Source organism: Papaver somniferum, chromosome 5 (genome assembly GCF_003573695.1).
Source record: "Papaver somniferum cultivar HN1 chromosome 5, ASM357369v1, whole genome shotgun sequence".
NCBI lineage: Eukaryota > Viridiplantae > Streptophyta > Magnoliopsida > Ranunculales > Papaveraceae > Papaver > Papaver somniferum.
In genome coordinates, this window is record NC_039362.1 from 128,058,976 (window position 1) to 128,074,835 (window position 15,860).

Here is a 15,860-nt window from a genome sequence, read left to right on the forward strand (position 1 = left end):
TAAAAACATACAACAACTCCAGGATCATCAAAACACTTGGATTACAAATAAGGAGTAAATTATCAAACTCATGATTGAGCACTTCACAGTTCAATATAAAGCACCAAATACAATAATTGATGAAATCATGTTTGAAAAAGTATCACCAAGGTTAACCCTTCAATAATTTAATATGCTAACAACCGAGATGACCCCTGAGGAGATCAAAGAGGCGCTCTTCTCTATAGGATCAGAACGTGTCCCAAGACCAGATGGATATACCAGTAAGTTTTTCAAAGTTTTGTGGGAAACAACTCCACCACAAAGCTAGTTGATATGGTTCGAAGTTTCTTTAGTTCCCTTAGCATCCACCCTCTTATGAACCATACTAACCTTACGTTAATCCCAAGAATGATCACCCCTTAAAACCATCCCAATTTAGGACGGTAGAGCATTTTAATGTCACTGATAAAATCATTTCAAAGATACTAGTCAATCGCATAAAACCTTTACTCTTATTTTTGATAAGCCCGTATCAGAGCGCCTTTGTGCCACAAAGATCCATTCAAGACAACATAAACATCTTTGACGAACTTTTTCACTACATCAAAACCTCAAATCGCACTAAAGATCCCAAAATAGCTCTTGTGCTAGATATTCAAAAGTCATATGACTCCAGATTAGGCTTCCCATCTACCTTCGTGGATTATATTATGTTTTGCATATCAACAGTAACTTACTCAATAAATATCAACGACACTCTGCATGGATACACCACCCCAACTAGGGGAATAGGCAAGGGGATCCTCTCTCATCCTATATATTTATTATATGTGCGGAAATACTATCCACAAATTTGGGAATTCTAGAAAACCAGAAAAAGATAGAAGGGCTCTGCATTTTCCAGAAAGCCCCACCAATACCACATCTCATGTACGTGGATGACTTATTAATAACATATAAAGCAACTCCGGAAAGCATCAATCACCTCAAACATCTGGTACAAGCTTATGGAAATTCGGCGGGTCAACACATCAAAATCTACAATCATCATCACCCGAAGATAGAACAACACCATCTGGATGAACTAAAACAAGCCTTCAATATGCCAACAACATCAAACCATCCCACCTAATAAGGAGTTCAATTTAAACATGAGAGATCTTTTTTCCATATTTTCCCCCCAATCCTTTAACGCATAACTAGCAAGGCAAAAGACTGGATGACTAAATGATTAAACCAAGCTGGTAGATTTGCACTCATAAAATCGTCCCATACCCCTACAACCAATCATATCACGCAGACACAAAACCAAAGCTCAGGGAGGACTAGACATCATAAGCAGCGAAAAGCACAATAAAGCACTTCTCATGAAACGAATCTGGAACATCCACGAAAAACCTACCTCTGTATTAGCCACATTATACAATGCAAAATATCTCAAACAGACACCCATTTTCGAAAACATCCCTCCCCTCCCATCATCTCCCAACCCACAATGGAGACGGTTGGCATCTCTCATACCAACCTTCAAACAACATCTCTTCCATCAAATTGGAGACGGATTAAGCACCCATTTCCAACTAAACTGGATTCCACAATTCAATAGCAACATTAACCCAGCCTTACGCTATCTCATACAATCTATTGCTGACATCATCGACCGTCAACAAGGAACTGGAATCATGATATGCTGAATCTACTTCCCCGGGCCATAGTTCAATGAATCGTCAGCATTCCCATCCCACGGAATAACCAACCAGAAAAGATCATTTGGCCTTTTACCAAAAGCGAAAAATATACAACGACTTCATAACATAACTTCCTCATCAGCGACTCTTTACAAACACATCAAAACCCTCTCCCGCCAACTACATTCCTTTGGACACTCCCGTGTCCCCCAAAAGTACAACTTTTCTTGTGGAAATAAATTAATGAGGGTCTACCAACTCTCAACATTCTCAACCGCATCCAACACACCAATTCCAACCTATGTCCTGAATGCAGTTGTAGTCTTGAAATGTCCAGTCACATTCTGCTTCATTGTCAAATAGCCATGGATTCTTGGAACCTCATACTACCTCATCTCACAAAAAACCAAAAACCCGCTCATAACATACCCATCTCACTGCCTCATCAGACGACGATCTCCCTACTCCTCAAAACAAAAGCTCCATCCCCAGTCACCACAACTTTTTTCTTCAGTTTTTGGTCCTTATGGATAACCAGGAACGACGCAGTCTGGGCTCAAAACCATCTACCACCAGTTCTACCAGGGATGCAACCTTATCCAAACCCAGCGCAAACATCACTAGCAACAAGAACTATCTTTGTGGGATGGCTCAAACCCCACGTAGATTGGATCAAAATTAATACGCAAGGGGACATCCCAGAATAGCGGGAGAAGGTATTACATGCCGAAATGATGCGGCTGGCATAATTTTAGCAATAGCACAACCACTGGGCATCACCACTGCACTTGTAGCGGAAACTAAGGACATGCTTATCGCTTTTAGAACGATGACGAAAGGGGGTGCCCAAAAGTTCAATTTCAAACAGACTCGCAGAACTTAACGAGATTTCTAACCTCGGACGCCAACGCTCCATGGTATTTTTGTAACCATATTGCAGAAATCGAGTATGGGTTACCCAAATTCAGCAATATACCATTAGACACGTCTACAGAGAAGGAAACTAAGCAGCGGACGCTCTGGAAAATCGAGCTGCAGTTGATTGCTTTATAGGGAGGCTCACAACAACAATATGGGACAATGTAATTCCCCCATCTATAAGTTCTATTGTAGTATCAGACTCTATGGGCATAACATTCCCGCGTGTGATCTCAGTTTAAATTAATAAAATGCATGCTCCAGAAATAAAATATATATATATATATATATATATATATATATATATTATAAAAAGAAGTGGTGTTTGTGTAGCCTTACAAATCCGACCATCGATTTCGTCATCCCACGGCGCGGATCGATTCGTTATATGTCCTATATAGACGTCCGTCGATCCCTTGAATTTCCCGATATTGTTTGAGCCCCATTAATTTATTAATAATAGCTTGATTTCTAAACGTGAGTTTCACACTGTTTCCGGAAATAGAATTTGTATTAATTATGGAACCAAAAAATATTGTCCTAATTCTGATACTAAAGAGTCCTATATAAAAAAATCCAAGCTATCATTAATAAATAGACAGCTTCGTTTTCCATTGATAATGACCCCGCAGTGTATCACATTCACAAACTTAGCTGCTTTCATTTGGAATGGATTTTAAAGTTTCTCGCCGAAACCCACTCAACCACGACACCTTCAGCCTTAGATAATATGAATGAAGTAGAGCCAATGACCAGACCGGCATCCACTGGTCCGTTCATCTGTCAGTTCCAGAGATCTGCACCAACATGGTAATGAATTCATGAAATTTATCACATTATTCCACGACCCCGGTTATTAAGATATATTTTCACGGTACCTTTAATAACGTGGTTTCCTAATGGCCACACTGTTTGTGTATGGAACATTCTTTATATAGGTTGGTTTCCATAAATGTAGTTACTTAGTATAGAAAATATATATGATCTCATCCCACCCATTCATGCACAATGCATACCCATATAGCACAACAGGAGACATACCCATATATTCTTTAACTGGAGACTTTCTTGGACTGAAGCGCCCACCCGCTCATTGCCAAAGAGTGGCAAGAGGGAGACCCACAATAAAAGTTATAAAATCAGGAGAATGGGCTATCTTTAATGTGACCATTTGTAATCCAAATATTGTCGACCTTCTGATCGAAGCAAAAAAAAAGATTGCCAACCAAAAAAAAAACAAATATTAATCTGAAGACCATGTAGAGTTTACTTAATCATGACTAATTTTAATGTGGATATTATATTTGCCTTTAAATTTTCTAATCTACGGCCGGGGCCGTTGTCCCCGGCCCTATCCGGCTACTATGATTCAACTAATTAAACATGCTACTGTGATTCGACTAACTAACATGCTATAATATGACACGACCAACTAAATATCGGGACCGTTATGGTATGACCGGACTAACTAAATATGCTCCGACTATTATATACAGACTAAAATTGTATGGGAAGATAGACAGACTAAAATATGTGAAGATACTGACCAACCGACCAAACAATAAAAAAAATTAAAAGGTTGAGCCCCGGACTACGTCTAGATTATAAAAAGAAGTGGTGTTTGTGTAGCCTTATAAATCCGACCATCGATTTCGTCATCCCACGGCACGGATCGATTCGTTATATGTTCTATATAGACGTCCGTCCGATCAGTGGGTTTCCTGATTTTGCTAAACTATCATAAGATACGTGTATATTTTTGGATATCAATTCTTGGTATTTATTTGATTTTTGTAAACTACAATAAGATCCGTGTAGTTTCCATATTTTTGGATTTCCAAAATCAGTACCAATTTTTGGTATTTATAATAAAGTTAAATTCTTCTCATTGTACGTTTATAGGCTTATTATCTCCGATTCACCAGACCAACCGATACGCTCACCCCCTTCGATCTTTGTTGTTTTCGAGTGTCTATTCATTAGTTATAATTTCATAGCGCAAGGCTATTATAAATCGGTGATTTGAACAGAGATGAAGAGAACACGAGGCCAAGGTTAAAAAAAATCAAACTTCCTTCCACAATTAATCTGCTAGACTCTCCCTACATGATTTAATTCCAAACACTTTCACTATCCTAGAAGCATACTATACTATGCATTGATTGACTACACCACACGCGACAAATCATCACTAAAAAAACACAAACACATGTTATAGCAAGTTTCCAACAAGAGGTAAACTGAAGGGCTTACACATCACGACAAAAAAGGCAAGTGTTTCTTTTTTTCCCCTTCTTGGGCTAGCTTATATTCTTGAAAGGTGAACAGTGTTAATGCGACAAGTTTCTAAAGCAAATATCTGACATAAGCTTGATGACCTTTCAGCTTCCCAAACCTCTAATTCCAGAAAACAAAAGCGCAAACTCCATAGAAATTATCACCGATAATAGAAAACCTATTTTAACAAATTTCGTTCTTTTGAAAATTTATTTAGGTTTGCCGTAACTATATTAACTCTATTAATGACGGATAACCTTAGCACCAAATATAAATTTGAAAAAAAGCAAAGGGGTCACGATCGGGCTTATGATCATGGTTAATTTGACCCAACCAAAAAAATACTGGAATTTACATGTAAAAGACCATGGTCGGAGCTGTAGGTCCTAGCTAATTTGGTCTGACCAATAAAATAACTGGAATTTTTGTAAGGGATCACGACTGGGGATGTAGGCCCAACTAATTTGATCTGACTAACGACATACTGGAGTTTGTGTAAGGGATCACGGCTGGGGCTGTAGGCCCCGGCTAATTAGACCAGACCAACGAAACATCGAGGCTGCAAGTCCCATCTAACTTATAAACTCAACCAAATCACAGTTATTTTAATGTTAATGTTGGACTGTGTTTGTCCCTAGATTTCTTAATCCACGACCGGGACCGAAGGTCCCGGCTACTATGGTATGATAATACTATTTAAATACATAGACCATCCTTAATCGCGGGTCCACATGCCTAAACCCTGACTACTATGACTCAGCTAAAATTTTGTGAAAGGATACTGACTCGCAGACCAAACAACAAATAAAAGATTAAAAAAATTGTGCCCGGCCGTAGGCCGGGATGATACCTAGTATATATATATATATATACTCTTTTGGTCCCACAAAAAGCGGATCATGAGGCCCTTTTGTTGTTGCCTAGAATCAGCATTTTGAAGTTTACATGGTTGTCATTTTACGGCCTCAAGTCAAGGAAACTATCATTTTAGGAAATTATCATTCTTTCAAATCATTTATCATTATGTATGCTTTTATTGATGTACTATAACCGCGCGATTCAAGGCCTAATCCACATCTTTGAAATTCTGCCAGGACCCTTTTTTTTATTTAACATAAAATCTTATTGCTCTCAGTGAGATGAATCGTGTTGATCTATAGATAAAAGACTACAAATATTAGGACAAAATTTTTTATACGCTTCCACATCTGAAGCTTTCTCCCTAACTGACTTGCCAATAGCATAATTATCGTCTCGACTGACAGAAAAATTACAATAATTAAATCGAGAAACTAAATGTTTTATCTCTTTTATTATGTTCATATTTCCCATTGAATGAGTAAGGTGTTGCTAGTAATAGATCGGATGACCAGTTTTGCATCAGCCTCAATGTGTATATCCTTAAAAGTTGTTCCTATTATGTTCTTCCAGCACCTCTGCAACTTACTCAATCTACCCTTTCTCCCCATAGATACTTTGTTAGTATTTTATGCGTATTCTGAAACAATACTTGATTCTTCAACCTCCTTCCATTCTTTGAACAGTTGTTTTCATATTCTTCAAGTCTTTGTTTGGATCATAGAGGCGTATGGTGTCGTAGGAGATGACGTCAATTAGGCCCCATTATCTGGCCATCCAAAATGCTTTCCTAGCCTTCTTGATAATCCTTGTCTTTTCTATACAAATCAAGCATCACACTGACGGATTTTTTAAAGTCTTTTTTATTATTTATTTTGATGAATCACACGAATTTTATTGATTAGAAAAAGAAATTACACCAACAAGGACTGAAACACCAAACTAAAGGAAATACAAAAAATACTCAAAGTCAAAACTAAGGAAGAAGCCAACTATATAGGCCCAAAATTAGAACTCCACTAAGAAAGGTCTTCTAATATGGAGATGTCTTTCTCCTGCAGACAATTGCGCACCCCTCTTGGCTACACTGTCAAGAGAGAAGTTCACCTCTCAGTAACAGTGACCAAATCTGATTGTTGTCAATCTTACGAACTGCATTTAACCATCTCACCTTGATAAACCTGGGCACTTGACCTCTTGCAAAATCATTTACCACTGTTTTAGAGTCAGAGTCGATGATGATCCTCTGCAAATTCCACTCCACTGCTAACTCTACAACACATACAATTGCACACACCTCTGCAATAACTTGATAAACATGATCTCTGATAACAATTCCAAACCAGCTGCTCCAGGATTTCCAAATGAAGCTCCATTACAACAGAACACTATCCGGAGGAACCAGTGACCAGCTTTAATGCATTGAAATCTTGAATTTCTAGGACCCACGTTAAAGAATGATATAACCTGGTGATCATAATTTTGATTCCATTTGTTTCTTTTCATTCTCAAACCTCCTTCACACACCATCTTCATGATTCTACTTTTGAAACTTTGAACATTAGACTGAATTTCATCAAAAAGTGTTCTATTTTTCTGAAACCACAATTCCTTTAATTGAAGCTGCAATACTGGTTTTCGGTGTCTGGTAATATATGTCTTCCAACTTTTGTTGCACAAGACACTGTTGATAAATCCGAAGCATATCACGAACAGAAAAACATCCGAAACAATTTCCTTCTGCTTTTCCGTTTCCAATAAAACCAAAGATGCCTCTTACAACTTATATGTAACCATATCCAAAGTAATACTCAAAGATTTCAGCTTCAATTAAAGGTCTTTTGCTTCATCAAATCGACCCACGAAACCTTAGATGTCTATCATTGTGCCAGCTATGAGCAAATTAGGATTGCCCCCAAATGTGGCATTTGAGTAAATATTCTTACTGCATCCTCGTGTTGATCAGGCTCTTTGCGGATCCAAATTAACAAACGATACAAGTTGTCCTTGAATATGTTGCTTCTCCTTTAGGACTTCCAAAGCATCATCAACTAAATGATGTTTCACATGGGCCATGACTAGAATCGAACAGGAAGTCTGGTCGACGAAAACATGTTGATGAAAAGAACCTGTCAAAACTGGAGGTACTTTATTTACCCTTCGAATCTTCTCATAAGCCTGCAAAACACTACTATGAGTGAAGAATATTAGCACCCCACCCTCCTCATATCATTGAGAGTCGCTGTAACCCCCTCGCCATCCTTATTCCTCACTTGCATGGATCAGTTGAAAAAATAAGGAGACTCATGAACATTTTCCAGGTCGAAGTCACCTCTATCTGGAAGGGGAGGAAATGACAAAGTTGGGAACGATGTCTGGAAGCTCTCCAACAACTTGAAGAGAGAAACATAAGAATCATCAACGTTAGCCAAGGACGAATATACGACAACTTTATTAGTATGGTGTATATAAAAATGTAAGGACAAAATCCTACTAGGCAGCGAGTACTTACATTCTCAAGTATAGGCATATCGTAAAGCTCTACAAATTTTTCTCTCAAAATTAGGTTCATCTTGTCGACATCACATGCATGTGTCCAAAAGGAGTCGTGAACCCCTGCCAATTAATTTTATCACCAAGTTAGGTTTTCAGTGTGCCAAAGTAACCAAGCAAGGAATAGAATATCATGCTAGAAAATTTAGCCTCGATAAGTATAACAGGATCGATTTTTCAAAAACTTATACCCACAGGATTAATGGTTGGCAGACCACTTTTATCAAGCACATTGCTGACCACATGGCCTCCATATGAAGATACACCAAGGGCTAATTCATCTCGAGGGATGACCTCCATGTGGAACATTCAGACCACATGGTTGGCACTATAAGCTAGCATCATTGTTTTTCTACATCATTTTGTGGCACACACTACTTTTTACTCACTTTAAGTTTAAGTACATCCAACGATCTTGAGATCCAAATTTTAAACAATGATGTTATAGATTCCACTCTGATTATTATGGGTCATAGCAAAGAGAACTCGTGGGAGATGATAGCTAGCGAATTTGACGGATAATATGGTTTATACTCTATAAAAGAATCAACCACAAACCTGCAAAATGCAATCCTGCATCCCTGCAGGCAACAGCAGTCATCATCATGTGAGAACCATCAAGGGAGTGCACAAAGTTTGGAGGAAAAGCGCTCTTCTGCTTCTTGACATCAACCTGGAAATTTTACAGCTGTATGGTTATATTCAATCATTAATGGCGATATTCGGACTAAAACAAAAGGTGGAAATTGGAAACAAAATATTAGGATTTAGAAGCTTACAAAGTCGCCCTCTCGCTGCAAAGCTAAAACCTGAAGGGAAGTTCTGATCTACATTACATATTAAATGAAAATCAGTATACAGTTTAATATATTCTCGGAGAGTAGATATGGCTAACATATGGTGTAGTCTCCAACCAGCCAAAACGAAATAGCAGTTATTCTTTTTGACTAGTAGAGGATTGTGGCGCAACGCGCAACTATTGGATCACTATAATTCATTGTATGCATACAGCAATAACTAAGACGAAAAGGTCAACAAGATCAAAAATAGTGGAAAAGGATCTCAGAGCATATACTTTCGAGGAATTCTTGAATACATTAGAATCTACTTCTAATCTTGAAAACTCACAAGATGCCTTTCAGGTTTGCGGTAAGGTTGCACAACTGGGAGCCCCAGAGGAGTAGTCCACCTCACAGGCTCATTTTCTGACGCGATTACCTGTCAAAGTTCCATAACGAAGTTTAAGAACAAGAAAACTCCCTCAGATCTTAGTCACTTTAGCTGTACCAAAGCTGTCAGCAGTCAAAATGTACCTTCGCACAGTCACCAAGCCATCCCATAATACTACGAGCAGCTTGAAACATCTCCCCAAGTGCAGTCATCGTCACCTATTCAAAAGTAAAATATTATCAAACAGTCAAGTGAAGTAGATTTTTGCAGCAGGGATCAACATGTTTTAGTAGTCTCTGATGGCTACTATGATAGAACCAGTATAACGGTTTTATGCAGTGGCAAGGCTTACAACCAAGTTTCTGTACGTAATTTAACTCAGGTGAGGAGGATGAAATCCAAATCAATGCAGTAAAAAGTTACGAGCTGAGTGCGTCAAGTTTTGCATAACCCAGCTAGACCTTCAGGATATCCTGTTGTCAAGTATAATTCTAGTTTTCTCATCTATTGTAGTTATATGATTTTATTCTACGAATAACTTATTTTGTTTTTCATTTATTCCCTGATTCTTTTGATACAATTTTTTTTATGAAAGCAAGAAAATATGTTATCTTGTCATACTGTAAATGTGAACACAAAAAAAATATTTGTATCTTCTCTCGTAGCTGTAAATGTGAGCATACAAGTCTCATGTTGTAACGGTAGCTTACTTTAGCTGCATAACAAGATGCACTGAACAACAATCGGTCATCAGTAATGTTACCCCTTTCCATCAATCTCCTCTTTATCTGCTCACGTGCACCAACATAAGTTACGCCATACACTGAGGTCATCACAGTTTGTTTCACCAATTTCCGGTCTACCTGAAAGCTACCAAGACATCAAGATCATAAGTTAACAAATATTTCCAGCATATACTGTCTGCCCTACTCATAATGTTTGGAACTTTACTGATCCCAACTGAACAAACTGACCTGATCAATTAAGAGATTTGCTAGTCGAGCAGCTGAATGAGTTGCGGGATCTTTGCTGCAGTCTCTTTTCATAATATCATGAACTCTGCAGTTTACGAAGGATATGTCTTAAGGGCTTCCATTTTGGAATATAAAAGAAGGATGTGACTTTCCACTAAGATAAGCATGCATATAAGTGACAATTTATGAAAATTGACTCTTACATAACAGCTAAAATCTCTTACCTAGCAGCTATTTCTGAATAAACATCTGCCGGCCTCTCTCCCGCTATTAAATTTACTGCAGCTGCCTCCAACTGAAATAACAAGCGTGTAAGAGCCTAATCAAACAGAGACATGTACTTTCTTAATATTTTTAGTTTATTCAACGTGTGATTACCATATTAAACAGTAAACAAGGGAACATTCATCTAACGGTTGCAGATTCTTTTATACGAACCTAAAAAAGGGAGAAAAAGGTGGCGGAAACAGAATACATACACTGTCTCTCCCAAGGGCTGCATAGTGCTGCAAACCGTTGCATGATCCATCCTAAGAAATAGAAGCTTTTTCATAAGCTCAAAGTATTGAGACAACATTTATAAAAGGGAGATACACTAACTTAAGCTTATTAGACTGATACTTGGTTCAAAAAACAAAAAAAAAAAAGGCAAAAATGAACAAGATTGCAAATGCCAAGGAACCTTCTTAGTATAAAATATTATTTTGTTACACTCACTTGATGAATTGGCAGGTGGGAGGTGACAGTGTATGGTGACGAGCTCCTCAGGGAGTCTGACAGATTCATACATGCTGCTAAGCACTGAAAAGGATCTTCTGCACTTAACCACCAACGTTTTCCACCAATCGGCCTCTGTGCTGAATCTAATATATCATCCAGGTGATTATCCACAAACATTACACGCTCTTCATAGGGGAGCTTATCAACACCGCCTGCATATAGATTTGCCAAATGAATCTTCAGCCAGCGCAAGCCAGCTTTTCCTAGTGGTCTGCCTTCAGCAAACTCCAGAACACCTCGACAAAGATCTGAACTAAGATGATTCAAATGTGAATGCATGGGGTACGCACGGCCACGAAAATCCAGATTGTGAGGATAGTAGAAGCCTTCCTCATCTTTCATTTTTCGGGCCACCTGTTTCAAAATTGAATATGTCAGCATAGGAATCTCATAAAATAACTTATCCATAGAATTAAAGCTACGATAAATCAAGTGCCGGAACAGGCTGGGGTACTAGCGTCTGACACTTCAGATCAGGGTCAAACACTGAATTGCCCAAGTGTGTGACATGGATCTTTATACTACTACAAACTTGCAAACCTAAGAATAAGAAATCTTACAGAAAGCTTAAGTTCAATGTCACATCTCTGAGCATGCCTCTCCCGGTTACACTTTTTTGCTTTACTCACACTCCATTTCCATTTTTGGATTTCGATCGCATCATCTGAGTGTGGCTCCTCTGGTATCAGCAGCTAGAAACCAATGCAGCAAATCTATTTAGTGTGAGATTAATCCATGACCAACACTATAGCAACAAAACCAATAAAGCTATTTTTCCTGCTATAATTTGTTTTAAGTGTGTTTGCCCGTTGATACTAGAAACCAGTGCAGTGCCAGTAAGTCTATCTGGTATGTGATGAATCCATGACCAACAGAACAACAACAAAACCAATTAAGCGATTTCCTCTGCTCTAATTCGTTTTAAGTGTGTTTACAATCTGAAGCTAGTTAAGAAAGGAGATTCCATGAAATGAACAATGCTCATCAAAATGAGCACGAAATCAAGTATACAGTTCTCTGAAAGAAGTTTTGCAGGGTTTATGGTTTTACATGATTTATAAACATGTTAAAGGTTCGAGCTATATTATCAATATAATAGGTTAGCTTTTAGCACTGTAGATTTATTGAAATTCAACAAGCTGTTAAAGAGCTCACATCTTCACGATCGACCAGTCCAGCTACATTACCACCTCTGGCCCAGACAGCCTCTATGACCTCAAGAACTCTCTTATTCACCCTCCATTTTGTTCTTCCCAGTGTATCCAATGCCTGAAGAAACGCAAATCAGGGAATTTTTATCTAAAGTCTAGCAACTTCTAGAAAAACAAAGTAAGCAATATACTAGTTTTCTTCCAAGAGTTCGTGCTCCAAACCTACAACATATTATCATGATTGCGAAAAAATAAAATAAAAATTACCGTCTCATATGACATGCCATATGAACAAAATACAACCTATAGCCTTCGATAAAAGACAAAACATGATGTAAGTCTAATCTGCTTAGAGATCTGACCAGAAACTTCAAAGTAAAAACTTCAGGTCTTAAATTTGAACCTTTCAAACAGTGTCATTTGTCAGACCTATCTGTTCTCAATTTTAACATGTGGTGTTTTACCTCGAACACTCTCTGCATCTGTTTTCGAGGAACACTCTTAACTGCCTCCTGTTGCTGCTTGGCACCATGTGTACGCATTACATAAGAAGGTAAAAACAAGTGTCCACCTGTTTGATACCTGAAAACCAAAAGAATATTACATAATTTACACTATGAGGCCACTTGAGATGATTGATTGTGTTGCACGCAAGAAATATTGGAACAAAAGATCTGGATCGTTGTACCCTTTCCATTTCTTTGGTGGTATCAACATTGGCATGTATGACATCTCCATGTGCCTAACCTGCAGTTAAACATGATTTCAGAGACATCCACCATGAGTAACACAACAAATAAGAGACGAACTTTATATCTTCACTTACAGTTCCATCAAGCCCTTTGTGGACTAGTTCATCACACTCTATAACCCCATATCTTTTCCCACATCCAGGCCTGCAAGCCAGAAAACATTTCAGGTTTCACAATCAATGCTTTGAGAAATAAATTTTATAAGCATCCCATCTGAGATCAATTTTCCTCCATCAAACATCATGCCAAAACATATCAGTACGAGGTAATAGACAAACTGATAGACCTTTACCTTCAAAGAAATCAAAAAGATTATGCATCGGGGAAAAAGGAATATGTTAAATTGTTAATGTACAATTATCATGAAAAAGCAGGTCGAGGTTCAATGGTCTTTTAAGTATGTCTGTAAGTCAATATATAGAAAACTATCAAGAGAGAATTGCTAGCTGACACAAGAATTAAAGGCTTACCCTGATCCCTTCCTGATAGTTTTAAGAGTGTGCCTAAATGCAGGTCGAATATCCGGTGGACTATCTGCTAACTGGTTAATTGGAGGATGAACGAAGGCTGTCTCTGTTAATAATTCTAAGAGACGACTTCCCAGCTGCAAATAAATTGAAACATCATTTAAAAGAAAAATGAATGAAAACTTGAAATAGTTTAAAAGCCAAGTTAAAAAGACGGGAATTAGAAAGAGAGCAGACACAATATCACCAACCTTAGCCTGGGCATCTCGGCCCCAAGACGTACTTTCTTCATTTGTTACCAACTTCTGAGCCTCTATTACTTTTTGCTTTTTAATCAAATTATTAACACGTTTCCTCAAAATGGCCTGCTCTTTAATCAAAGCCTCATCTTTATCGACTTCATTCCTCCTTCCCCTTCTGTAGTTCTTAGAGTTCTCCAAGAAAGTATGAATCCTCACCTGAGACAGAAAAGAGCTAGATACATGTCACTTTGCTTTAAAATAAGCAGAAACTTATAGGATGCCAAGGTGAATGAAGAACATTTTCGTTGTGGTACTAAGAAAGTTAGATGACTTGGTGTTTATCCAAATCAGGTGTATTAAGGTATTAAGAACAATTTCCTTGGATGGTTAACCTCATTATAGCTTCTAAATGAAGTACTTCCATTATGTTTTGAAGCCACTTTAGAAAAGCAGCCTCTCCTACTGCTAAAACTATCTAACGACTTTCAAACATGCACACAATTTTGACTTCGTAAACACTATCGCAGGTATTATTTTCTGCTTGAAAAGAATGTTAGAGAGACAGAACATTATCATACAGATACTCAAGTGGAGTCAGTTGGACTTGGTAATAAACCGTTTAATTTCTCATCAATACTGCATACTGTTTAATTTAAGCTGGGGTGCCATAACTATCCAACTTAATATATATAAGTCCCGCCCCACCAGTCTAATTTGTCTATAACACAGTAGAAGTGATGATAATCACAAAACTCTAAAGAAATGAAGATAAAACCAATAAATTACCTCTTGTTCCACAGCTTCACCGATGTGAACTGCAGCTTGAACAACTCGAACACATCCGTCTTCATGTCCAGTCATCAATAACCCCATCATCTTATGCATAACAATAACAGCCATTTTATCAGCAGGTAATAAACCAATTTGATTAGCATAAGCAGCTTTCTGCTTCTTACTCTCTTGCAAAATTTGATCTTTAGCAATTGCATCCCTCAATGACTCAAACCAACCAAGAAATAATGATTTAACATAAGGCAAATTAGGAGCTAATTTCTTCTCTAACATTTCTCTTTGTAAATCCCTATACTCTTGTGCCATTTTCTCCCATGCTTCAGTTTCCATCTTAATCTGTCTTCTTCTTAGTGAATCATATTTCTTTTTCTTAGCTACTCTGTCATCACCATCAGAAGACAGAGATTGTTTTTTGAGATTAGGGTTTGACAAAATGCAAGAAATCCAAGGTGGGTCTTCATAGAAAACTCTAGAAATTGATTCTTCAAAATCTGAAAGAATATTCTTGTTGCTGGTGTTGTTGTTGTTGATAGAAACAGATAAGGTTGGAAGCTGGAGGGAATGCAATTGAGAAGAGATGGAATTGTTAAGTTTTGGGTTAGGATTATTGAAGATAGAATTGAAGGGTAATAATTTGATGATTTTGACTGATTTTTTTTGAGTTTTTCCTCCTCCTCTTCTCCATGGTTGATGTATTTGAATTGGAGAAGGGAGATAAGGGACTGTTAAAGCCAGTTCTGCAAATTGGGTTTAGAGTAGAAAGAAAGAGTGTTGCAGAGAAATGGACTAGTAGTTGAATGGTGAGGAAACAACCCCTCCTTAAACCCTTGTCGATGAAATTTTGGCAAAAAAAAATCAACTAGGTGAGTCGAGCAGGATACGTATACGAGCCGGGTTACGTGACCGTGATGATTCATCCCTTATCACAGTTTACACACCTTGGGCATGTTTGCACCCGACTCGATTTGGACTGGGCAAATTAAGCGCGGGCTCAAAAAAAAAAAAAAATTTATTGTCAGACCCACAATTAATTTTAGCTACCGTGACATCCATAATTATATGAAAGGAAAATTTCTTGTTTGGTCCTAGGCCCATATAGTTATCTATAGTAGGGTCCAATCGGATCTTTTTTTTATCCGCAGGTCCAAAATTAATTAAAACATGGAAATGTCCATAATACCCATTACTACCAAACGTGTGTGTCTACACTACTTACAAATTTGAGTACATATCTGGTACACTGCTTACAAATCTGA

The 15,860-nt window shown here is 37.8% G+C and overlaps 1 protein-coding gene across 1 annotated transcript; it reads right to left on the bottom strand.

The window, feature by feature from the left end:
- Positions 1-7,329: 7,329 nt before the first annotated feature.
- Positions 7,330-15,348, bottom strand: LOC113279581 (DNA-directed RNA polymerase 3, chloroplastic-like; the record flags this gene model as incomplete). Its single annotated transcript, XM_026528263.1, has 19 exons — positions 7,330-8,116; positions 8,236-8,339; positions 8,835-8,949; positions 9,056-9,103; positions 9,405-9,494; positions 9,590-9,664; positions 10,157-10,309; positions 10,421-10,505; positions 10,645-10,715; positions 10,900-10,950; positions 11,138-11,554; positions 11,761-11,892; positions 12,356-12,469; positions 12,816-12,933; positions 13,040-13,098; positions 13,178-13,247; positions 13,574-13,707; positions 13,822-14,028; positions 14,599-15,348. Coding segments are annotated over 19 exons (2,904 nt in total), but the record flags the coding sequence as incomplete, so codon positions are not given.
- Between the last annotated feature and the right edge of the window lie 512 nt (positions 15,349-15,860).